Consider the following 26,830-nt stretch of genomic DNA (forward strand, 5'->3'; position numbering starts at 1 on the left):
TGCCTGCTGTGTGCCAGCTCCTGGGTGGCACTATGCATACTCTGGGTGCCAACTTCAAGACTTGCCATGTCTATTTCTTTTTTTTTTAATTAAGTGAAAGATGGGAAGGCAGAAGACAAATTCCCACATGTGCCCCAACTGGGATCCACCTGGCAAGCCCCCTATTGGGCAATGCTCTACCCATCTGAGGCCGCTGCTCCATTGCTCACAAACCAAGCTATTTTAGTGCAGGCGAGGCTATGGAGCCATCCTTAGTGCCCAGGGCCAACTTGCTCAAGCCATTTGAACCATGGCTGTGGGAGGAGAAGAAAGTAGGGGTTGGAGAAGCAGATTGTTGCTTCTTCTGTGTGCCCTGACCAGGAATTAAACCTGGGACTTCCACGTGTCAGGTCAACACTCTACCACCTAAGCCAACCAGCCAGGGCCGCCATGTTTCTAAGGTAGACATTACCATCTCCATTTTTCAGACGGAGAACACTTGAGTCTGATAGAGTTTCTCATGATTTGCCAAGTTATGTGGTAAGTAGCAGCTTAAAAGTTGAAACGTTGGAATACTTCTTTTGATGAGTCTGATAGAGTTTCTCATGATTTGCCAAGTTATGTGGTAAGTAGCAGCTTAAAAGTTGAAACGTTGGAATACTTCTTTTGATGACTGCAACACTTTTATTCTTTTCTCTGCTTGGGACACTATCCCTGAAGTAAAAGCTAACTGGCTTGCTCTTAATTCATGAAACTTGGAAATGAACTTTGAGGCTGTACCATATTTAAGAGTGCTACAATTTTTTCTTTTTTGTTTTGCTCATTTCTGCCTGTTTCCATGGAAGGTTGTGGTAGAGGATGCCTTTTGATGTGTTCAGTTAGTCTTGAGGGAATAAGCTACGTGAGATTGCTGTACTTTTTTCCACTTAACATTTAAGTTCAGTAAAAGGCAATATTTTATTTTTTTATTTTTTTATATATTTTTTGTATTTTTCTGAAGTTGGAAATGGGGAGGCAGTCAGACAGACTCCCGCATGCGCCTGACCGGGATCCACCCAGCATGCCCACCAGGGGGCGATGCTCTGCCCATCTGGGGTGTTGCTCTGTTGCAGCCAGAGCCATTCTAGGGCCTGAGGCAGAGGCCACAGAGCCATCCTCAGCGCCTGGGCCAACTTTGCTCCAATGGAGCCTTGGCTGCGGGAGGGCTTGGCTGAAGAGAGAGAGAGGAAGGAGAGGGGGAGGGGTGGAGAAGCAGATGCACGCTTCCCCTGTGTGCCCTGGCCGGGAATCGAACCCGGGACTCCTGCATGCCAGGCCGACGCTCTACCACTGAGCCAACCGGCCAGGGCCAGCAATATTTTAAAGCTAGGGCTCTGCAATAAATCTTGATCTACATTCCAACTCCAACACTTACTGAATCTATGTCATTAACACTTAACCTCTTTGTGCCTCTCTGTTCAGTCAGATATAAAATAAATATAATAGTCATTGTTCAAAGGCTCTGAGTGAATATGGAATGAAATAATCCACAGAAAGCATGGAGACAGGATGTAGAAAGCACTAAATATTATCTGCTGTCACCACCATCATCATCAGTACTATCGTCTGAAGGTTACTAGTATCACTGAAATAGTGTTGGTAGGTTAATATTAGATATAACTAGAAAAGAGACAAGCTTATTGGCCAGAAAACTTAAAGAAAATAAAACTAGAATTACGATACAACCCAGCATTTTCACTTCTGGGTATTTATTCAAAGTAAAAAAACAAAACACTAATTCAAAAAGATAAGTACCCTTATATTCATTGCAGTATTTATTTTTTTGCTGCTTTTGTTTTATTTATTTATTTTCTTGTGACAGAGACAGAGAGAATCAGAAAGAGGGATAGATAGCGATAGACAGGAACGGAGAGAGATGAGAAGCATCAGTTCTTCGTTGCGGCACCTTAGTTGTTCATTGCTTGCTTTCTCATTATGCCTTTACAGTGGGCCTTCAGCAGACCAAGTAACCCCTTGCTCAAGCCAGCAACTTTGGGCTCAAGCTGGTGAGCTTTGCTCAAACCAGATGAGCCCGTGCTCAAGCCGGTGGTCTCAGGGTTTCAAACCTCGGTGCTCCGCATTCTGGTCTGACACTCTATTCATTGTGCCACTGCCTGGTCAGGCTCATTGCAGTATTATTACAATAGCCAAGATGTGGATGCGGCGTAGGTGTCCATCAACAGATGAATGGATAAAGAACATGTGGTACCTGCAGGATGGGGCAAAAGTAGGTTTACAGTTACTTGTAGAGAAAATAATGCAATAGTAAGTAAATAATAATACAAAAATAAATTCTGTAAACCTACTTTTACTCTAACACACACATACACACACACACAGGAATATTCGTCAGTAAAAAAATAATGAAATGCTGCCATTTGCAACAACAAGGTGGATCTAGAGGATCTTATGCTAATGAAATAAGTCAGAGAGAGAAAGACGAATACTATATGATTTCACTGATACGTAGAATCTATAAACAAAACAAATGAATGAGCAAAATTAACAGAAACAGGCCCATGTATGCATACAGAAAATAAATTGATGGTTGCCAGAGAGGAGAGAGGTGGCGGGATGTGTGAAAAGGTGAAGGGGAGTAAGAGGTACGAACTTTGAATTGTAAAATAAGTCACAGGATGTAATGTATAGCATAAGAAATATAATCAATAGTATCTTTGTACAGTGCCAGATGGTTACTAGACGTATTGTGGTGATCACACCTTAAGGTATATAAGTGTAAATCACTAGTTTGTACACCTGAAACTAATATGGCATGTCAACTATACTTCAATTTAAAAAATACTTTGCGCCTAACCAGGCGGTGGCACAGTGGATAGAGTGTTGGACTGGGATGCGGAAGGACCCAGGTTCGAGACCCCGAGGTCGCCAGCTTGAGCGCTCACCAGCTTGGACCCAGGGTTGCTGGCTCAAGCAAGGGGTTACTCGATCTGCTGAAGGCCCGCGATCAAGGCACATATGAGAAAGCAATCAGTGAACAACTAAGGTATTGCAACGAAAAACTGATGATTGATGCTTCTCATCTCTCCGTTCCTGTCTATCTGTTCCTGTCTATCGCTCTCTCTGACACTCTCTCTGTCTCTGTAAAAAAAAAAAAAAAAAAAAAAAATACAATAAATAAAAAATACTTTTCCCTGGCTGGTTAGTTCACTTGGTTATAGCATTGTTTCCAAGCAAGAGGTTGCCAGTTTGATCCCCAGTCAGGGCACATACAGGAACAGATTGATGTTCTAAAAGACATTTTGTATAATCCATAAATGTAAAAATAGCTTAGATAAAGTAATCAAATAAACACTTTTAATGGAGTTAATTTTCAGAGAGCAGTGGCCCAGGTCTCCTTATTACTATTCTAAATTTATATGAAAAATTAGCCTGGGCTTGACCTGTGTTGGTACAGTGGATAAAGTGGAACGCTGAAGGTCACCATTTTGAAATCCTGGGTTTTCCTGTTCAAGGCACATATGGGAGTTGATGCTTCTTGCTCCTCCCCCACCCTTCTCTAGCTCTTTCCCCTTTCTAAAATGAATAAATAATAAAAAAATTCTTTAAAAAAAAAATCTAAAAAAAAAATTTTAGAAAGTGAGTCTTTACAGAAATTTATATGCACAGTCTAATATATTTCCAGCAGTTCCTTTATGTCTTTGAATTCAAGTAAAATGAAAGGAAACAACAAGCTCAGCAAACTGGGAGCCGAGTTCAGCAGGTCATCTTCCTCTCTGCGGGAGCTGCACTCACCCATTCAGCGATGATAAATGTCTCATTGTCTGTGTGTTTACCCACAGCTTTGATACCCAGTAAACCAGAATGTAGTCACGTTGGCAGATTTCCACTTGCTGCCCAGGAGATATTGAGATCAGTGAATGCTAAATGAGAACAAACTTTTAGCAGATTGAAGAGCTGCAGCGAAATAGGTGTTCTAGATGCCTAGTTTTATGCTAAATATTCATCCACTCCCACTGAGCAGGGGGACCAAGGGTCGAGCAACTACTTCCACCTTCTCTGAATGTTCATTAGTTCCTTAGAAAACTGAACTGGAATGAAGCTAGGTCCATCATTTGTCACAAAAGTACCACTTTGGTGGGAGATACTGGGGTTCCGATACTGGATGGGGCTATGTCTGCATAGGGCGAGGAGGTATGTGGGAAATCTCTGTACCTTCCCCGCAATTTTGCTGTGATGCTAATACTGTTCTAAAACAAAAGTCTTAAAAAATAAAAAATAAAAATATTGAACTGGAATGTAAGTTGTAATTTTAGCATCTTAGGAGAAACTTGGTTTTAAAAGAATAATTAACAGGTTTATGGAACCCTTTATTTAACTTGCTCATATAGTGCATGTAACACCTTGAAGGTATGTGGCATCTGTTCACAAGTCATTGTGACAGAATATGAAACTAGCCAGCTTGTGAAGAAAAGATACAAAAACGTATAGTACAAATTATTATCTTAAAGGAAACCTTATGAAAAGAATTAATTTTTGTGACTGAAGGCGTTGCCAAATTAAATACATGTTCCTCAATGACCAGTCATAGCATTAAGTCTAATCAACAAGAACTCTGTCAATATTCCACTCCATGTTTCCATTTTAAAAGTTGAGTCCTTTAAATGTTTTCAAAAGTTTTATCCTGTTGGTGTGATTTTTTTTTTTTTTAGTGAGGGAAAGAGGGGGATGGGGCAGACAAGGACAGACAGGAAGGGCGAGATGAGAAGTATCAACTCAGAGTTGTTCATTGATTGCTTTCTCATATGTGCCTTGGCCTGGCGGGGGCGTGGGGGGCTGTAATAGCTCAAGCCAGTGATCTTGGGCTTCAAGCCAGCAACCATGTGGTCATGTCTGTGATCCCACATTCAAGCCAATGACCTTGCACTCAAGTAGGCAAGCCTGCTCTCAAGCTGGATGATCCCACGCTCAAGCTGGCAACCTTGGTATTTCAAACCTGGGTCCTTAGCATCCCAGGCCAACACTCTATCCAGTGTGTCACTACAGGTCAGACTTGGCATTGTGATTTTTAAAAAAAAAAAATTTTAATGTTTATTTTAGATTTTAAAGAGAGAAGGGAGAGAGTGGAAGAGAGACAGTAACATGTGTTTCTATATGTGCCCTAACCAAGGATCAAACCAGTAACCTCTGTACTTCGGGACGATGTTCTAACCAACCAAGCTATCCAGCCAGGGCTGGTGTTGGTGTGATTTTTATAATTCAAGGGTGAACCCAAAGGCAGCTTAATGCCTAATCATGTGTTAATGATTGCTAAGGGACTTTTCTCTACAAATTCATCAGAGAGCACTGAAAAATTCTAGAAAGTTTTACTGGCTACAATGTTCAGCATCTTCAGCTCGAAGAGAGGGGTTGAGGGAGTGAAAGGGGTAGGGTACCAAGGTGAAGAGGAGCTGGCCTCTGCCTTCAAGGGCCACCCAATCCAGCTGGAGTCCAAGACCAGTGTGCTGAGTTTGAAAACTGTCTTCTTTGTATCTGCTGATGTTAAAAATATAGTATTCAAGCCCTGGCTGGATAGCTTGGTTGGCTAGAGCATCATCTGGAAGCACGGGGGTTGCCAGTTCGATACCCAGTCAGGGCACATACAGGATGGATCAATGTTCCTGTCTTTCTCTCAGTTTCTCCCTTCCTCTCTCTCTAAAGTTAATAATAATTATATATATATATATATATGGCATTCAAGTGCTTAGATATTTCATTAAAAGTAATAAATGGTTGTGTGTGTGGTTCTAGAACTTCAGAGATATGCTTTTGGTTTTAAAAATCATGAGTTTGGAGACAATTATTAAGGTAGTAGAATAATTCTTTGTTACTGAATGGACAGTGATAGGTTCTAGTGATATACAAATAGAGCTCAAGTAAAGTAGGTTTATAGTTCTTTGTGTGGACAAGAATACAATAATTAACAATAGTACAAGAATAAACTGCTTTGGGTACTCACAACAGTAAAACAATTTCTACCCCACCCGGTACAAGACTGCTCAAGTTGGTGTAAGAGTATTTGGTTTCTTTGTTATTCTTTCTGGAGGTTAAATGAAATAGCTTATTTTTTTAAGCTTGTTATTTTTATAATGGTATCAGCTGGTAGTTTTATGAATTATGCTTTAATTTGTCAATAAAATATATACATACATCTGTGGTAATAATATCTACTTACTATTTCTTAGTAACTGTTTTTATGATGCTTGTGTCTTGGCAAATCAACAAAATTTGGGATTTGTCTTTTTCATTCAGCTTGAATGTATAGTATATTGTACTATGTTTGAAATGAACGAACCTCTTACTCTGTTTCCATAATATAACCTATTTAGTAAATCAGGTGGAGAAGAAACTAATATTATGTTCTTCGTGACAGGTAATTTATAGATTCTGTCCTGGTTTGTTTGGTCTGCAACCCCCTCTGATCCACAAGATCCTAGCAATATTTTAAGTATTCCCCAGTAACTATAGAAACAAAACCTTTTTTTTAAATCACACTTTAAATATCCTAAATTGATTTCTCTGTTTGTGGCTTGATTCGGAAATTAGAGGATTTAGTTTCCTTCCTCTGCCTAAATTCCTAAATTAATCCTTTAGTTTCTGCTTACATAGTTGCTAAGGTCAAGTTTCTTTCCAAGTTCTGCTTTTCTTATTGTGTTTATTTGCTGGGGGGAGGGGGGAGGAGGGAGGAGTCAGTGTTTGTGTATTTCATTGCCCAGTAACCTACAAGTACAAGGATAGGGTAGGGTCCTTAAAGAGAAACTCAGACCAAAGGTATTTCACTGGATTAACTGAAGTAAAAGCAGTAGCCACATGGAGATTAAGGCATGTGTTTACAACAATTTTTGTTCAGCCTTACTTGGTCTTTTGTATAATAAGGCCTCTCTCTGGAATATAAGTATCATGGGATGAATGCTTTTGTCTATTTTATTCTCTGACACGCTGTAGTCTGCTCAACAATGATTTGTTGATTAATTGAACTAGTGCATGAGTGAATGAATGAATGTATGACACATTTCACTAGCAATTTCTGGTCTTCGCTTTATTATGTTTACTTTACGGAACTTTTTGGTTGATAGTCTATTAAATACTTAGGGAAGAACTGTTACAAAAATGTGTAGTTTCTAAATGATTCTAATTCTTGATTTTTAAAAATGCTATCTTGGAAACTTTTTTTTTTCTTTTTTTCCTGTAGAAATTTATCTCCAATTATGAAGTTATTTGTCTGTGATGGGCAAAGTGAGAGCATTTGTATCGCTGTAGTATAATGACACCTGAGTATCTTTACTGCTCATGGTTCTTTTTTAGAAAAATCCACTCATGCATTTGAAAAATACTTTTATGGTTTTTAGTTTCATAGAAAAAACATTTTAAAGCCTGACCAGTGGTACAGTGGCCTGGGATGCTGAGGACCCAGGTTTGAAACCCTAAGTTCACTAGCTTGATTGAGCACAGGCTCAACCTGCTTAAGCACGGGCTCACCAGCTTGAGCAAGGGGTCACTGGCTTACGCGTGGGATCACAGACATGACCCCATGGTCGCTGGCTTGAACCCAAGGCGCTGGCTTGGCTGGAGGTCGCCAGGTCAAGGTACAGATAAGAAAGCAATCAATGAAACAACTAAGGTGCCGCAACTGTGATTTGCTGCCTCTCATCTTTCCTTTTCTGTCTGTCCCTCTCTCTCCTTCTCTCTCATTAAAACAAACAAAAAGAAGAAGATACATTTAGAGAAGTTTTGCTCAGATGCATTTGAAAAACATGAAACAAGGTTTGTTTTCTTATTACAGGTTTGTGTAGTATGTCAGGATAGTTTGGGATTATTAATGAATAGATTTATATAATTTAGTTTAAGGTGGATTAAGTTGTTTTCAAGAAATTTTAAAATGTGTTACTTTTTTAAACCAGTGTCAACCTCTGGTCCATGGAGTGGTCCGCCAGAAATTTTATGCTGGTCTGCGAAGAGCTAGCCACCCCTAATGTTGTGTGGGGATTATAGACCCACAGACCGCTGGTCCATAATCTAATCTGGATGGGTGATTGGATTAGCTGTGTGAGAGATGAGAAGGAGAGAGAGAGAGAGAGAGAGAGAGATAAGATAGATAACAACTAACTAACAAACATACCTGGTTTCTAGCTCTTTCTCTTGCTATCCTGTAGGGTAGTTTCCACTTAGCTAGAATGATCTTTTTAACTCTTGAATGGAAAACTATTATAAAAAAGGAGTAAAGCAAATATGACAAGTGATAATGCAAAACTTCAGGAATAAAGTGCTGTACAACTATCAATAGTTAAAATGATTAGATATGTGATTAGCATAGGTGGATAATTTGGTCGATGGCTAGATTAGGCAGGTGATTAGATTAGGTAGATGATGAGAATGCTTTTCCTCAAAAGAAGCATTATGAGAAAGAGAATAACTTATATGCAAGTCAGAATTCTCCATTTTAATAGTAAACAGAAAATACTAATAGTAGTTTCTCTAGAACAGTGATTCTCAGGTTTTTGGTTTCAGGAACCATTCACTTTTTAAAAAATTATTGACTTCAAAGAGCTTTTGTTTATATAGGCTGTGCCTATCTTTATTTACTGTGTTAGAAATTAAAATGGATACAATTTAAAAATATTTCTTAGTTTTATTTAAAAGCCTGACCTGTATTGGCGCAATGGATAAAGTGTCGACCTGTAATGCTGAGGTCGCTGGTTTGAAACCCTGGGCTTGCCCGATCAAGGCACATATAGGAAGCAACTACTATGAGTTGATGCTTCTCACTTCTCCCCTCTCTTTTTCTCTCTCCTTCTTCCTCTCCCTCGCCCTCTCTCCTCTCTCTAAAAATCAATAAATAAAATCTAAAAAAATAAAATAAAAATAGCAATAAATCACAGCCGGTGGCTCGATCAGTTAAGTGTCAGCACCAGGCGCTGAGGATAGCTGGTTGATGCGAGAATTAGCCCCAGACAGCAGTTGCCTGGTGGAATCTGCTAAAACACATGTGGCAGTCTGTCTGTCTATCTCCCTTCCTCTCCTTAAAAATTAAATTAAACTAAATTAAAAGTAAAATAGATTATCACATGGTAGCCTAAATGAACATTTTATTTTACAATGTAGTTTTAAAATAGGTTTTAGTGAGAAGAATGGTATTGTTTTATATTTTTTGCAACTCTCTTTGAATTCTAGCTTAGTAGAAAATTGGATTCTTAACATCTATTTCTGTTTAATATGTCTCAATATAACATATGTCCTCTGGAAAACTCCACTGTATACCAGTGAGAGAATGTGAGTAAAAATGGCAAATAGTATCTTGGTATTATATCAATATAAATACAGCTTTCATCTCACAGGCCTCTTGAAAGGGCCTCTGGCCACCTGTTGAGAACCACTGCTCCGGAGCTAGTGGGGTGGAGTGTGAATAGCAGTGGGGTGGACTTGACTGTTCCTTTCATATATTTCTGTGTTGTATTTGAATGTTTTATAATGAGCACAATCCCTTTGTCACTTTAAAAAACACACACACAAATAAAAAGAAAATGAAAGGGTGTGGGAGGAAAGATCATTACATCCCAGAAAAGGTAATAAAATTTTTGTTTCAAAAACAATAACAATTCTCATTTCATTTTCTAATTGTGGCCTGACCTGTGGTGGCACAGTGGATAAAGCATCAACCTGGAATGCTGAGGTCACCAGTTCGAAACCCTGGCTTTCCTGGTCAAGGCATTTATGGGAGTTGTTGATTCCTCCCCCCTCCCCCCTTCCTTCTCTCTCTCTCTCTCTCTCTCTCTCTCTCTTTCCCTCCTCTCTAAAAAGAATAAATAAAAAAATCTTAAAATTTTTCTAAGTGTATAATCTCAGAATAAATCTGACTTTAAAATTTAGCTGATATGTTTTAAGTGAAATCTATCCACAGTATCACTGTCAACAAGCAAGTAATGCTGTTCCAGGTGGTCTGTCTGTTAATGGTCTGAACACACACTTTCAGTTTTCCACTCCACAGTATGCCTTTGCTTTTGACTCTTCATTAGAAGGTGCTGGTACAGGTACGGATATTCAGCCGTATTTATTACTGTTCTCTGCTAATTCAAATAAAGCTTGGAATGGGAAGAACCGAGTCCCAGTTATTACTTAAATTGCCCTTGGATACTGTAGCTATCAGGTTTGGAATTCTTGCTAATCCCTGCCCAACTTTGTTTGTTTGTTTATTTTGGTGAGAGACAGGAAGGGAAAAAGAGGGGGAGGAGAGATGAGAAGAATCAACTTGTAGTTGCTTCACTCTAGTTGTTTATTCATTGCTTCTCATATATGCCTTAACCGGAGGTATGGGGTCAAGCCAAGCCAGTGACTCCTTGCTCAAGCCAGCGACCTTTGGGCCCTATCCAGAGACCTTAGGATCATGTCAATGATCCCATTGCAACCACGCTCAAGTTGGTAAGCCCTTGCTCAAGCCAGCAGCCCTGTGCTCAAGCCAAGGTACCTGTGCTCTAGCCGGTGACCTTGGGTGTTTGAACCAGGGTCCTCAGTGTCTGGGCCTGCAGCTCGGTCCACCACTCCACCATCAGTCAGGGCACTGCCCAACTTTATATTTAGTCCCAAAATACCTGTTCTGATGTCTTCTATTTTCTCACAGATTGGAGAAATGGAAGCAATACCTAATGTTTTCATTTCAATTATTTCCTTTTTAATAAATGACTCAATTCATTCAGGTTGGATTTTTAAAATCTGAGCAGACTCCTTGTTTTCAATGTAGTAGAAATAACCAAAAGCCTTAAAATTTATAAAGAAATTAAAATAATTGGCTCAAGTCAAAGTATAATTTTCTTTGTGAAAGAGCAAATATTAATGTAATAGCTTTTTATTGACATATCAAAAATAGAGACCTCAATAAGTAAATAAAATACCAACCTGTCTGTTGAAACAATGAAATAACTAGAGCAAAAACATTATATATATATATTTCATTTTCAGCCTGTATCTGAAAATTAACTACATTGAATTATTTTTTCACAGTCTTTCAAAATTATTCCTCCATAGAAAGTACTTCCTGTTTTTCCAAATACATAATATCTACTTACTGCATTAAAAATAAGAAAAAATTGAAAATTACCTATAATCTTGCCACCATTTGATAGCTACAATTAACATTCTGAAATGTCTTTTGATTCTGTGCATATTATTATATTCTGTATATACTTTTTATCGCCTGATATTTCAGTTAACAGAACATCACAAGTATTTTTTGGATAGCATTGTACATGGATCTGTATTGCCATTTTTAATCACTGCATGGTATTTCCTTATAAGTTTGTACTATTCTTATATTTACTAGATACTATCTACTATAATAAATAATGCTTTAGTAAACATATCTGTTCTTACATATGTGCATAAGTATCTGATTATTTCCATAAGGTGAAGACATTGCTATTAGATTGCTGGGTTAATGAGGCATCTACTTTTTTTCCCCAAAAAAACTTGTTAATAAAATTGCAAAATTCCTCTTTACATAGATTATACCCAATTAATATTCCCTTCCCCCCAATCCATTCTCAAATCTAATGGTTAAAAAAAAATCATTATAATTTTGGTTTTTATTTCTTTGAACACTTCTGAGATTGAGGTGAGCGTTTTTCCAAATGTTCTGCATGAGTTTTCTGTTCGTGTCCTCGGCCTCTTTCTGTTGGAATGTTACCTTACTCATCAATGAATATTCAGCTCAATGAAGAGTCTTTATAATCTTCATAAAGGACATCTACTGTTTATTGTATTAGAATTGTTTTCTTCTCTGTGCACTCAAGAATTATCATAATATACTATAATTATATATAGGCTTTAAAAAAATAATTATATATATGAGCTTTTTGACTTCGAATTTTCTTTTTGTATAGCACCATTGGAGAGGTAAGCAAGTATTCTTACGTAAGGCTAATTGTCTATGTTCTGAATGTACCATTTTCACAAAGTTATAATTTTTTTTAAAATTTGTGTGACCTCTGACTCCTAGGACTGAAACCACAGCATTGCAGGAGCAGCTCAGCAGCAAATTGATCTTGGTCGGAGGGGTGGGGGGGACAGATAACAAAATCCTGGCTGAGATTTTTCTGACTCTTGCTGCTGCCTTTGTTCTTAAAGAACTCACCGTTTGCAACATAGCTCACTGTCTTCACTGTGATCCGTGTAGTCTCCCCTCCCCACCCCCGTGCCCATCTACGTGAGGAGTGGCTTGTCTAACCTTGCATTGTATTTTCATTTCTTCAGAGTGTCCACATCCTGGAGAGGGCTGCTTCCACCGGCACCGAGCCCTCTGTAAGTCGACAGTTGCTGGAACCGGAGCCAGTCGCCCTCTCCAAGGTCAGTGGTGGAATGTGGTGCTTTCTCAAATGGCATGATGCCTGCCCTGAGCCAGTTGGACAGTAAACAGCTCTTACTCCTGGCTCCCTTAGGGTAGCTGGGGTGCCCCCTGTAGGGCTGCTCTTGCACTTCCGTCTGCCTGCAATATGTAGGGAAGACACGAGAGTATGTCTTGCTGAGATTTTTCAGGGTTACATACAGAAGTCCAGCATTCTCTTTATGTTAAGAGAAAAGGGCAAGAGAAACTATTGTCATTCCCTGTTGGAGAGATGAGAAAATATTTCTGTATCAAACTAATAGAAAAAAAATGGGTCCAGTAATAATAATAATAATAATAATAATATCATAGTAACAGCACCTACCATTATTGCCCATGCACTGCATACCAGGCACTATGCTAAGTGGTGAAATATATTATCTCATTACACTCTGCTCACAAAAATTAGGGAATCAGGGAACTTACAGATTGTACTTTCAGCCTTTTTATATAATGCATTTTCAACAATGAACTAAAGGTTGGTTTTGCATCTCATTTGCATAATCAAACAACTTTCTTTGACTTGTTTGCTTTTCTGATGTTGTTTAATTAAAAAAAATCAAATACTTCTTTTTTTGTCGCTTCGTATACATTTTGAAATATCCCCTAATTTTTGTGAGCAATATATAATATAACCTATGAACAGCCTATGCAGTGTAGGTATTTATTGCATTTTACAAATAAGGAGACTGAGAGTTTGTAACTTGCTCAAAGGAAAACAAACAAAACAAAACTGCTCAGGAGCAGCACAAGGAATCAGATTGAACGTGTCTAAGTGGTACCCCACCTGCAAGTATGATAGCAGCCGCCCAGGGTGGCCGTTGTCCCTCAGGGCCCTCGGCTCCTCCTTACATCTGGCCTTCCCAGCAGTGAGCTGAGGGGAACCCTGCCAATTACTAAGGCCTTTTCCTTCTTGTGGAAGTCACTGTTCCCACCCCTTCGGCCTTCTCTGCCTATGACTGACAGGAAAATGTCTAAATTTATTTTTGTCTAAAGTGCAAAAATCAGTAAGAAAAGTCCAGGAGACATCATCCTACTCGTCCCCACCCCTAGCCCGACTCCCTGAGATTTTCAGTAGGCTGGCTCCCCTCGCCTGAAACTCTGAAAACAGAATGCCTGTGGATTTTTAAATCAAATATAAAAATAGCACTTTATTTCCAAAACAGTTTAACTTCCAAATATGTACAAATAATCTATCCTCGTCCTTTATTAAACAGAATCCTTGACAAAAAGAACGCTCTACGTCCCTCGTGTTGTGGAGTGTGTGCACCTCTTTATATTTTGAAACTGTTGTAAGTTATGAAGTTTATTCTATCAGGAATAGATGCTAAACTAAACTAAGGAAAGAGGGAGTTGCTAAGCTATAAAACAATTATTTATTTATTTTTTTTACAGAGACAGAGATAGACAGGAACAGACAGACAGGAACGGAGAGATGAGAAGCATCAATCATTAGTTTTTCGTTGCGCATTGCGACACCTTAGTTATTCATTGATTGCTTTCTCATATGCACCTTGACCGTGGGCCTTCAGCAGACCAAGTGACCCCTCGCTTGAGCCAGGGACCTTGGGTCCAAGCTGGTGAGCTTTTTGCTCAAGCCAGATGAGCCCGCGCTCAAGCTGGTGACCTCAGGGTCTCGAACCTGGGTCCTCAGCATCCCAGTCTGACGCTCTATCCACTATGCCACCGCCCGGTCAGACTAAAAGAATTTTTAATGCCCTGGTTTCTATTTCAATGGCAAGTAGAGAATGTCTACTTGGTAAATATAACTAGGAATCTCTTTGAAACATCAGTTTTTTTCTTTTAGTCAGCCAAAGGAGAGCAAAGAAAATAAATACATATGGGGGTAACAGAAAGGGTAGCTAACATTTATTGAGCACGCACCTTGAGTCAGGTACGGGGTAAGGACATACATTTTCTCACGTGGTCAGTCCCCAACTCAATGAGGTGAGTACTGATGATATTTGCGTTTTATATATCAATATAAGGAAGCAGACTTGGGGTGGTTGTCCAAGCTGCAGACAGCTGGGAAGTGTGTGACAGAGCAGAGGGGAACAGAGGCCATGATAGGAAAGATACTCGGAGAAAGGAAGACTTGGGAGATGATACATAAAAACAGAAAGGAGTGGTGCTGGTGTTAAAACCACACGCAGGAGCAACACAGGCACAGGGGCTGCTCTGGCCCCTCTCCTCCTCCAGCTGCGTCGCCAGGCTCTTTGGCATCTTCCCTGCTGTCCAGCTGCCTCCCCTGCACGCATTCCTACAGTGGCCTCTCACTTTCCTCGACAGCTGGGTGTCTGCTTCTCCTACAGGCCTGCCTGGAATGCCAGCTCTTCCGAATTGGGCTCAGAGAAACCCTTTTCAAATGCTGATCACCTACCCAGTCCACCCTCAGCCACAGACCCTCTGGTGTACTTATCCTGTTGGTACCGCATTCATTTCACATTCATTCTTTCTCTTGTCAGGTTCCCTAGAAGGACATCCTGACACTGTGCTTCAGGTGCTTGTGATTTGCTGAGGAGAGCCCTCGGGAGCAGGGGGTGCGGGAGGAGGTCAGGGCAGGCGGGGTGCTGGGCAGAGGGCTTTCTGCTGGAGTCCACATCAGCCTGATCCCTGGCGAGCTCTGGGTCATGACTGTACCACAGAACTGCCTCACCCTGAGGCAAGGAGGGCTCTTTGCTTCCCCAGCCCTGTGCACCCTGGTGTCCTACAGTCATTGGGAGCCATGGGGGAGGGAGATGCTGCAGCATCATTTCCTAGGCGTGAGGCCCAAGCGTGGTGAAAACAGCAATTCCCCATTAGCCTTAGCAGTTCCAGCGCCCACAGCCGCTGAGACCTGGATCCACAGCCTGATACAGGATCTGGGTAGGGCACCGACAGCATCCATTTTCCATTACTTCTCCATGTGTTGTCTGCTTGGATCTTGCTGTAGGACTAATACTCTTGTGTTAATAGATACTGCATCTTTGGGGGTCCCCATAAATCAGACGGTCTCATCCAATCCAGATACCATAGTTTTTCACCGTCTCTCAGCTCCTTTAAGAGATGGCGGGCTTCATGGGCACTGGTTGATGGTGGAAGAACATTGTTTGAAGGACACATTGACCCTTCTCAGAATTTGTTCACATTCTTTGGTACTTCCACCTCCTGAAGCATTTTCCCCACACACTCACCCACTCACACATGCATGCACCAAGAATATACCCTTAGAAAAAGAAATGTCTCTTTTTTTTTTTTTTCAAATGAACAGACTTGGGCTGTTGTTAGGTTACTTCCTGTGTTTAGTTATTATTATTAGATCGAAAGTATTGCTAAAACCTCTATAACAGTAAAAATGTTTTATATATCTGACTAGAGTTGAGGACTGACATGATCACATGATGGCTTTGGTTCTGTTTCTATGATAGGTAAACCTATGATAATTGAAGACTTATAAACAGAAAATTATGAAAAAAGATTCATCGATTTTCAGAGAGTAATTTTAGCTTTCTTAAGACAGATCACAAAGAAAACCAGATAGAAGGTGACGGAGGACGATTTGACTTTGAGTGAGGGGTATGCAACATAATCAAAGGTCAAGATAATCTGGAGATGTTTTCTCGGAATAAATGTACCCTATTTATCAATGTCACTGCATTAAAATTAATAAAAATAAGATTAAAAAAAATACTTCAAAAAGAAAAAAAAAAGACAGATCCTGTCTCCTAGCATATGGGATGTTTCTTGTCTTCCACCCCTTATTTGTATCATTATCATCAGCATTTGTAGTTGAAATAGGGAGAATGTGGTATGCTCTGGCTTTAGCTTTGCCTCTGTGTCAGTTTGGTAGCTTATTTACCTGTGGGAACGCTACCTGATTCTTCTCAGTTTCTATGGCTGAGTTCAGTAATTCTGCATCAGAGCAGATGGAAGTATTTGTTTAGAGCTGCCTCATTTATAATTACAAAATACAGTTTAACTTTTGCCTTTTCTATCTTACTCCTTTTTGTTTCCCCATCAGTTAAACTCCCAAAGAAGAAAAAGATGACTATGACAGAAATCAGTAGCCATGGCTCTACAGGGACCGGCTGCTATTACATTCTCAATTTAACTAGAAGAAAAATTCAAAACACATTTGTGGCTATTAAATGTTTCCATTTTGACAAGTAATTTGGTGTATTTATCATACACACACACAGAAGCAATAAATCAAAGATGAACACTAGCCTGAAAATAAGATAAAGATCTAGCCAATAATAAAAATGCTATTCTTTAGAGATGCTGTCTGTGGAGGGGGCTAAAGAAAATAGAGCTGTCATAAGTACAGCTAATTCCTCTCTAAGAACAGAGAGAGCGCTAATGAATATATTTACACCTATATGGAGACTCAGTCTTTCAGTTTCTTGATTATATTAAACTCTTATAAAGAAATCAATAGAAATCCATCATTTTTATTTATTTTTTCAGTGAGAGTAGAAAGGCAAAAATACTGTGCTTTGTATAAGAACCTGATTTTGACTTCTATTATATGCTAACATTATTCACAAATGTATTCACTTTTTGAATTGAAATTCACTATTAAAAAATAAGAATGCAAAAGCACTTCCCTTTGTACTCTGGATGATAATGCCACCTGCAGTTGTCCACAAAATATGGTATGCTGCTGGAAATGGTCTCATCAGAAACATTTTTTTAAAACTTATTTTGTCTAATTAACAGCGTTGGCCAGATCTGTCAGTTTCTGAAAGTATTGTTTTCAAGTAGAAAAATCACTATTTGGGTTGTTTTCTTATGTAAGGGAAAATTTACAGATTCTTCTGCTTTTTAAAAAACCGTTTTAGTAATGAGTATTTCCTTTAAAGTGTTCTTAATGTTGCCAAGTAAAAATCGGTAGGTGTGTTTCTGTCAGGTATGTAATTCATTCGTTAGGCACTCTCAGATGACAGAGAAGATGAATGACATTGTTCTCAGGTTAGTTTTCCTGGGGGTTTGGGGATATGTGTGTGTGTGTTGTAGTGTTGGGCTTAGGTAGATAGAAGCATGATGCTGACTTTAGAGGGCTTTTCAGAAGCCAGGAGTGTCTGCTAGCCTAACACCATATAGGATAGACAAACAAAATACAGTGTGTCCATAAAGTCATGGTGCACTTTTGACCGGTCACAGGAAAGCAACAAAAGACAGTAGAAATGTGAAATCTGCACCAAATAAAAGGAAAACCCTCCCAGTTTCTGTAGGTTGATGTGGCAGCATGTGTGCATGCGCAGATGATGACGTAACACCGTGTATACAGCAGAGCAGCCCACGGCCATGCCAGGCGAGATGTGGACGGTACAGAGGAAAGTTCAGTGTGTTCTGTGGCTCACTAAATTTGAATCCGTGACCAAAGTGCAACATGAATATCGGCATGTTTACAACGAAGCGCCACCACATAGGAATAACATTACTCGGTGGGATAAGCAGTTGAAGGAAACCGGCAGTTTGGTGGAGAAACCCCGTTCTGGTAGGCCATCAGTCAGTGACGAGTCTGTAGAGGCTATACGGATAGCTACCTAAGGAGCCCCAAAAAATCTGTGCGTGAGCCCACATTGAACTGCACTGAATAGATATGAAACTGGGAGAGTTTTCCTTTTATTTGGTGCAGATTTCACATTTCTATCATCTTTAGTTGCTTTCCTGTGACCGGTCAAAAGTGCACCATGACTTTACGGACACACTGTATGTCTTATGAAGGAGGAAACCATGATTTTGTCCATTTTTTTTTTAACAGAGGAGGATGATATTATGAACTCTAGCATCTCTGATATCTGGCCATGCGGTCCTCATGCTTTCTCCACGAACTCCCAAGGGTGTGTGCCTCTCAGGATGTGTGTCTTCAACAGCATGGATGTGGTGTGGGTGTGGCGAGCAGACGGTTTTATGTGCACTCTGAAATGCACGCAGCCTTACTGAGGAGAAACAGGTGCCCACAGCTCTGCTCTTCAGCTTAATAGGTTACGAGCCAGTTACACGCTGCAGCCTTTCTGTCTCTACACAGAAAGCTGGGTCTACACACACTAATTGAACGTTTGTCGTCAAAACTGTCTTACTTCAAAAGTTTAAAGTGCCTCCGTGCCCACAGGATAATTGTCTGGGAAAAAAAATGCATTTTAAGCCTTCTGAGTACAGGCAATTGAAATTTCATTCTGCCAGCCTCCGTCTCGTGTCTGATGGACCCACAGACATGCAGGTCTACCTGGAAGCTCGCCTGAACCTGTTACAAATACTTAGCTGGCTCTGTGGTTAGAATTTGCTCCAGAATGTTGTTCATATTTCTGGTTGGTTCCGTGCTACTTCAAAAACAGCTTCTACTTAAGAATTTGTTTTAGGTAAGGCTTCAAGCACCAAGAAACATGTGGTTTTTCTTCTTTTCTCTCAGGAAGCTGACAGCTGGGAAATTATAGAAGGCCTGAAAATAGGCCAAACCAATGTCCAGAGACCAGACAAACATGAAGGCTTTATGCTGAAGAAAAGAAAGTGGCCTTTAAAAGGCTGGCACAAGGTAATGTTTCGTTGTATTCATCTTTAGATCATCTTTGTAAACAAAGGATCTTATTTGGTGTCATCTGGTGTGTGTGTAAAACTAATTTTCAAAGACTTATTTTAACCATTTAGGCTATATGAAACGTATTATACCCGTTTAAGTCTGAGATTTGCAATTTCTGTATGCAGGGAGAAGATTTTATTTTTAAAATATTTTTATGTTTAAAATCCAGTTTGTACATTTTATAGCCTACTCTTTTTTTGTCACTTGACTTAATATGAATATGTTCTTAGTAAATATTCTTCTGAATATGAGATTTTTAAAAACACATGCATGTATTCCACTGGATGGATTAATTGAACCAATTATCCACTGTTATTGAACCAATTTCCTATTGCTGAACATGTAGGATATGTTTAATTTTCTACTGTCATGGTGTTGTGATGAACATCGATGTACATGCATTTCTATTTAATTAATTGGTATAACTTTCTAGAATTATTATTACCAGTGCAAACTAAAGGTGGAAATTTACTGATCTTGGATAAGAGGAAGACACTGGACCCACTGGTTATTACTCTTTAAACCAGTGGATTTCAACAGCCCGCTCGCAAACCAGTGACTGTCCACCAGAAATCTCATGCAGGTCTGCGAAAGAGTTAACCACCCTGATGCTGTAGACACTGTATAATCTTCATACAGCATCAGGGTGGTTAGTCACCGCTTTAAACTATGTGGTTTATTCTTCTGTTACCTACTCCACATATTTTCCCCATCTTCCAGTTTTAATTGTGGAGAAATATTTTGTACTTCATTGTTGCAGTGACCTGAGCAGCAAAAGTTCTGTAAACCGAGGAGAGGAAGATGTTCTCCATTTTCAGTGTCAGCCCTTTGATAGACCACCAGCATCTTCTCTTGAAATCACTGGATGAACAGGTTCATCTTGCCACATCTGCCAATGGATTTCATCAGGGCAGACAGATTTATTGCTCAAGTGGTCATGTGGTGGCTGCCTGTAGCATCCACCGGGTATGAGAACAAACATCGGAGACTTTCAGGAGTTAAGATGTTACTTTATTGGCCAGTTTAACCTGCGCAGGGGCGAACTCCCGAGATGTCCGGAGACACCGTGCCCACAAGGAGCTGCAAATGGGAGCTGTACCTGGAGCTTACAGCCAGGCCCTTATATATCCTAAGTGAGCAAGCATAGTACAGAAGCAGATGTGGCAGTTTAGCTATTGGCTAGGGAGGTCACACGCAGCATAGCAACAGGGGCTGGCATAGCAACAGGGACCGGCATAGCAACAGGGGCCGGTTTTAGCTTAGTGGCGAATTTCAAACCTAAACTTCTAATAAGGGTCTCTGACCTTCTTTGTTCCCAGCTTCACAGGAGCCATATCAGCACTTACTGTTCCTTCAATAGTTACACTCTTTGGCAGCCCCAGTACTCCCTGAATCTAACACTGCCCATCAGCCCAAAACAGGGAGCTTATATAACATCCTTGAGGAACTATACTTTTCTGCACTTTAAGGGAAAGACTTAAAAATTAATCAATGAGAATGTTGCCCAATCCTCTGCCTCTGAGGGTGGAATAGATAGAGGTCAAAGAGGCTTCCAACTACTGTTCCTTCTCACTTGCCAGAACCCTTGACAGTGCCCCCTGAACCCCGAATATCACCCCAGTGCCAGGCGTCTCTCCATCCTTGTTCTTCCTTGGGTTTTGGCCAGCTGGCCATACTCCTTCCTGGAATCTCTTTTTGCCTTTGCCTTTCGTTCTGGCCTTACCACTTTGCAGTTCTTCTAATCAGTGGTCTTGCTATCTCTTTCCATGTGACCATCCTTTAAGTTATCCCTGCTAAAATTCTTTAATAGATTAGAAATGGAAAAATAGGGAAAAAATAGTCAAAGAAGCAAATTTGATTTGAACTGCAGACTTTAGCACTCTCAGTCCATTTTTCCACAAAACTGGCTATGGTTCAACAGCAACTCTCTCTGGACCATGTCTTTGAATATTTTGCTGCATAAATAGTGGGAGGTTCTTCCAGCATTCCCCTTTCTCTGGTCTCTAGTGCCATCAGCTATGTATTACGCATCACCCCGTTTGATTGCCTCAATTATGGGAATTGAGAAATTAAGGGTTTTTTAACTGTAAAGATTTCTTCTGGTATTTACTTGTTGCTCCCCAGAATCTGTAACAAAGGGATCTTAATCGCCTTCTGTGAGTTCTGTGCAGGGCGTCCCTAAGCCTCACTTCCTGCTACCTCAGCAGCTAAGAGTTCCTGAATCACATGAAAACTTCCTAGCATAATAATTTTCTGGCAACAGAAAGACTTTCTGCATCTGTAGAGACTAGAGGAGGGCACTGGACCCATTTTTTGATTGGGTCCTGGGAGCTGTTTGTTCTTTTGTCAGTTGCCCATGGAAAGGAAACCAACAGCAGAGAGTTCCTGAGTGTGTTTGTAGAACAAAACTACATTCATTTGAACTGTCCCAGGAGGATCTTGAAGGAGACCAAAAATTGCTGAAAATATTTCTCTCTTGCTCTCTTTTTCTCTCTCTCATTTTAAAACCTTAATGTAGTTCAGAAATCATTTCTTTCCCTCTTACTGATAGAAAAATTCATTTGCTAAGTAGAGATGCAAGCATATTGCTAAGCATATTGCTAAACTTTTCAGATAATTAATCAGAGATCCGGTCCACTGGCTTCTGTAACAGACATGAGCATTTTCAGGAACTATCCATGGTATCCAGGGAAATGCAGACATTTCCCTCCAGGGTGAGAAATTTTCAAGCTCCTCACAAAATCTCTGTGACCTAGTTCAGGTTATTCTTATTTCCCACTTTTAAAAAAAAAGAATGTGGCCCTGGCCAGGCAGTGGCTCAGTGGATAAAGCGTCAGACTGGGATGCAGAGGACCCAGGTTCGATACCCTGAGCTTGCCAGCTTGAGCGCGGGCTTATCTGGTTTGAGTAAAAAGCCCACCAGCTTGAACCCAAGGTCACTGGTTCCAGCAAGGGGTTACTCAGTCTGCTGAAGGCCCGCGGTCAAGGCACATATGAAAAAGCAATCAATGAACAACTAAGGTGTTGCAATGCGCAACGAAAAACTAATGATTGATGCTTCTCATCTCTCTCTGTTCCTGTCTGTCTGTCCCTGTCTATCCCTCTCTCTGACTCACTGTCTCTGTAAAAAATTAATTAATTAATTAATTTAAAAAAAAAAAAGAATGTGGCCCTGGCCAGGTAGCTCAGTTGGTTGGAGCCTCGTCCGCACATGCCGGGTCTGTGCGTTTGATCTCCACTTCTCCAATCGGCACATACAAGAAGCAACCAATGAATGTACAGTTAAGTGGAACAGCAAATTGATGTCTCTCTCTCTCTCTAGTCAATTAAAAAAACAAATACCATTTGATTCATTCAGAAAGTCTTAGCTGTACACTCTAATATTCACACTCCCCTCACACCCCACCCCCATTAAGAAAAACCATGGTGAGAGGATTTCATCTCCATTGGATCATGTGTAAAACCTGAGTAGGGTAAATAATACAGAACTTGAGCTCAGATTTTGTGACCATTTCAGGTGTCTGACTGTGGTCAGGCGCACTGAATCCAAATACATGAAAGCGATGAACGTATTGATAGCTAAATGCCAAGCAACGTTAACCCACACTTGCAAATGTCTTGTATAATTCAAAATACAGTAACTGGGGGTTGTTTGGTTCTTGCAGCGTTTTTTTGTCCTGGATAATGGAATGTTAAAGTATTCAAAAGCACCACTTGATGTAAGTAGCACAGAAGGCATGTTGCAAAGATTGACTTGGAATTTTGCTTGAAGTGACTCCACACCACAGCTGTACTAGCCTTGTGCCGTAGTTACCAGCCTCAGTCATTTCTGTGCCTGTAATATTTAACAGTCTCCCAAACTTCCATGCTGCATGGAAGGTGTGTTTTATGCTTCAGCTCAAGCTAGCATAAAATCTCAGACTGGTGCATGAAGATTTAATTTAGCTGTTGTGATGTCTGTTGTTCAAAACAAGCTTACACCTGAAAGTGACATACTAATAAAAATCACCCTTTCTGTTTTGAAGAGAAACCCCAAATAGGCTTTTTTTCTGCATCCTAATACACTGTGCTTTATGTGCTTTTTTGAGATTTAAAGCCATTATTATTCTTGTTTATGTCCTTTAACACCTGTCTTATGAACTTCGTTTCCATTTCATATCATATATTCTTTTGTCTTGGGAATGCCAGCTGACTAAAATTATTCCAATTTATTATTTTTTTTAAGTAAAAAAGAGTTGTTCGCATGCAAAACTGGAGAATGCCCTCCCTAGCAGGTATAGGGGAAATAACAGAGTTCAGTTTTGTTCTCCTCTTCCACTGAATCACTCCTGTGTCCTTGACCACAGAGAGCAGCCAGAAGGAAGAGCTGGCTGCTCTGTGCTCTGGTCCCAGCTGCCCGGTTCTGCCCAGCACCTGTCTTCTAGCTGATTACTCGGGGATGTTCTGGGTTGTAGGTCAAAGATTGATTGTAATTTTAGGAACCATTAAAGATACCGTTTTGGGGATATAAGCTAGGCAATCTAGAATTATGAAAAATTGACATGATATGTTATGCCAAAAACAGGAATAAGAGATGAATAGTCTTGCTTGCTGAAACTGGTGTGAAGTCATGGCATCTTCACCTGTTCTCAGGTTGAGGACCTGAACTTCAGAACCTTTACCATTTTTACGTTGTAAAGGAAATGTGGTATTCCATTTCCCGTAGATAAGGTAAAGATTACATTCAGCCCACTTCAGTACAGAAACACATCAAATCATATATCCATCCGGGCAATTTACTAGTCTTTTGATTTCAGATTCAAAAAGGGAAGGTCCATGGAAGCATCGATGTCGGCCTCTCGGTCATGTCCATCAAAAAGAAGGCTCGGAGAATAGACCTCGACACGGAAGAGCACATCTATCATTTGAAGGTAAAGTTGCTTTTCAACAGTTTCTCTGCCATTATCAGGGGAAATCACTTACCTATATCAATGAGAAGTAGAATACTGGTTTCACCATTATTTTCTCTTCTTGTTCATTGCTTTAGGTGAAATCTCAGGACTGGTTTGATGCATGGGTGTCCAGACTGCGCCATCATCGACTGTATCGGCAGAATGAAATTGTCAGGTCACCAAGAGATGCTAGTTTTCACATATTTCCTTCAACTTCCACGGCTGAATCCTCACCAGCTGCTACTGTTTCTGTTGTGGATGGAAAGGTGTGTCTTTGTTATACAAAAGTCAGCCCAGAAATCGCCTGACCAGGCGGTGACACAGTGGATAGAGCATCAGATGGAATGTGGAGGACCCAGGTTCAAAACCCCGATGTTGCTGGCTTGAGTGCGGGCTCACTAGCTTGAGCACTGGGTTGCTGCCTTGAGCATGGGATCAAATACATGACCCTATGGTCACTGGCTTGAGCCCAGGGGTTGCCGACTTGAATCCCAAGGTCACTGGTTTGAGCCCAAGGAACCTGGCTTGAGCAAGGGATCACTCACTCCGCTGTAGCCCCCTGGTCAAGACACATAGGAGAAAGCAGTCAATGAACAACTAAGGCACCACAACAAAGAATTGATGCTTCTCATTTCTTTCCCTTCCTGTCTGTCTGTCCCTATTTCTCTCTCTCTCTCTCTCTCTCTCTCTCTCTCTCTCTCTCTCTCTCTCTTTCTCTCTCTCTTACACATACACACACAAAATAATAATAATAATCAGCCCAGAAATTGCTTGGAAAATTATGCAGACACATAACTGAGTCTCATATGACCAACCAGAAAAATAAGGTTTTCTTTGTAAACTAACCCTCAGAAAACAGTAGCAACATTTATCATCAAAGTTAGTCAGTATGGATTAGGTGGCTATGTTGGATCACCAAGAGAATTAACAGTTGCTTTTCCTTCTTATGAATGGACTACATGCTAATTTTGTATGGCTTTTTAAGAATATTGGAAAGTAGAGTGAACATTTGGTTAATTAGCACTAGAAATGGAGGTCTTCTTAGATGGTCATAAGAAGACTACAGAGTTTTGAAAATGAAACTTGCTTTTTGGCTTTGAGATGTAATATATACACGACCTATGGAGAGAGCAGTGAATATCCCCATGAAGTTAATGCCAGTAGAGAATGTGCCAGTAATATGGGCCATGGCCCATTTGAGTAGCCCACTAGTCAGGCAGTGTGTTAAGCTTTCAACATGTATTCATCTCTAGTCTTTAATATAGCTGACAGGAAAGAGTTTTTCCAGAAGTTATATAACCATTAAACAGCTGAGCCAGGATCTGAATCCTCATCTCTGTTTCCAAAATCCATGCCCTTTCCATCAGATTGATTACCAGATTAAGGGGGGACTGAAGTGGTTCTTTGGACTATAGCTCATTTTCTATGTTGCTGTAAAACTAGACGTGTTGCCTGTTGAAAGTCAAGGTTAAGACCACAGGCAAGGAAACAGCTGTTTCTGCCTTTGATTCAATAATTAACTTTTCCGAACCACAGTCAGAGTGCCCTGCCCAGGGGTGCTCCAGCTTCCCACTTGGCACCTGACATTGAGAACAGAGACATCTATGAATAATTGGCTGCCATAAGGAGTTGGGCTCAAGGATATTTCAGTGAAGATTCCTCTTTATTTTTTTTATATAAGGATAATTCGTGTATCCAAGCTTTCTTTGCAAAGCATTGAGAAACCTCATGGAATAACTATTTTTATATCAATATATTATATATTATAGCAGTAACTACTGTATTTAGTTTTTGTTATTTCAGGGGAAATTACTCAAGTAACTTTTGTTAATCCCATTAGTTGTATTTCATAAGGCTCTCAAACCTTTGTGGTTGTAACAATGCCAAGGACTGTTTAATCAGTCCTAGGAGCAGGGTGTTAGGTTAACCCTAATACTAACCAGTTCTGAATGAAGGGGAACAAACCAGGAAATCAGGGGGTTAGGAAATAGAGGACATATTGAATGACCCAACACAAGGTGTTTCAGCCTGACCAGGTGGTGGCCCAGTGGATAGCACATCGGACTGGGCCGCGGAGGACCCAGGTTTGAAACCCGGAGGTCGCCGGCTTGAGCGCAGACTCATCTGGTTTGAGCACAGTGAACAGCTAAGGTGCTGCAATGAATAACTGATGCTTCTCATCTCTCTCCTTTCCTATTTGTCCCTATCTGTCCCTCTCTCTATCTCTCTCTCTGTCTCTGTCACACACACACACAAAAAAAGCCAACACAAGGTGTTTCAGGTAGTCCCCAAGTTTCTCTGGGCCTCCTGTCTTCTTAGCACAGAATAGCATGAATCCTGGAGTTAGTCCAAGTTAAATAAGCAATGTATCCCATGTGGATTTTTCTTAAATATAAATGTTTAATCCTCTGATCATGCCAGCTTCTGCCTGAGTCTTTGGCACAGAGTGCTGATAAAAGATATATTATTTTCATCTCTTTTGTTATTTATTGAATAACTTGGGTGATATCCAAGAATGAAGAGCTGAAACCAAATCCTCCCCACTGGTTGGCTTGGAATAAGAAAGCTCTGCAACTCTGGTTTGTATAACAGATGTATTGCTCTGGTTACGAAGGCCATACTCCAAAATCTAACTCAGTGAGAAATTCCCAGTACATTTATCAAAGTGCAATAAAGTCTGAGGAGAGCTTTTGAACACTTCGCTTGCATTCTAGATATCAAATTATGAGACTCCTGTAAATTGGTCTGTTGCCCTGTGTGTGTAATAAATAAGTCTGGGTTCACTAAGTATCTGCATCCTTCACTTCATAGTGATTTAGAGACACAGCCAGTTGTAATTGAAAATTAAAGTCAAATATGGAGTTTGAAAGTTGTTTCAGCTTTTTAGGAAAATAAGTTTCTGCTGTATTTTTGTCATTGAGCATTTACTGTACCCACTGTAGTATCTAC

The 26,830-nt window shown here is 40.3% G+C and overlaps 1 protein-coding gene and 1 long non-coding RNA gene across 6 annotated transcripts in view; one reads left to right on the forward strand and one right to left on the reverse strand.

The window, feature by feature from the left end:
- The window catches only part of OSBPL6 (oxysterol binding protein like 6), a 233,728-nt gene that overhangs the window by 150,208 nt on the left and 56,690 nt on the right, over positions 1–26,830 (forward strand). For 4 of the 5 annotated variants that reach the window (XM_066345045.1, XM_066345046.1, XM_066345048.1 and 1 more), the window contains 5 exons: positions 12,259–12,351; positions 18,783–18,905; positions 22,616–22,669; positions 23,747–23,860; positions 23,977–24,147. In XM_066345045.1, coding sequence (XP_066201142.1) covers positions 12,259–12,351; positions 18,783–18,905; positions 22,616–22,669; positions 23,747–23,860; positions 23,977–24,147 — 555 coding nt within the window. The remainder of the gene's footprint in view (positions 1–12,258; positions 12,352–18,782; positions 18,906–22,615; positions 22,670–23,746; positions 23,861–23,976; positions 24,148–26,830) is intronic. The other variant, XM_066345047.1, reaches the window with a different exon arrangement.
- Positions 1,771–12,369, reverse strand: LOC136378301 (uncharacterized). The gene is made up of 2 exons (XR_010746600.1): positions 12,233–12,369; positions 1,771–2,227 (listed from the first exon to the last, which is right to left on the reverse strand). It is a non-coding gene; the product is annotated as an uncharacterized lncRNA (long non-coding RNA).

This window comes from Saccopteryx leptura, chromosome 7, assembly GCF_036850995.1.
Source record: "Saccopteryx leptura isolate mSacLep1 chromosome 7, mSacLep1_pri_phased_curated, whole genome shotgun sequence".
Taxonomy (NCBI): Eukaryota; Metazoa; Chordata; class Mammalia; order Chiroptera; family Emballonuridae; genus Saccopteryx; species Saccopteryx leptura.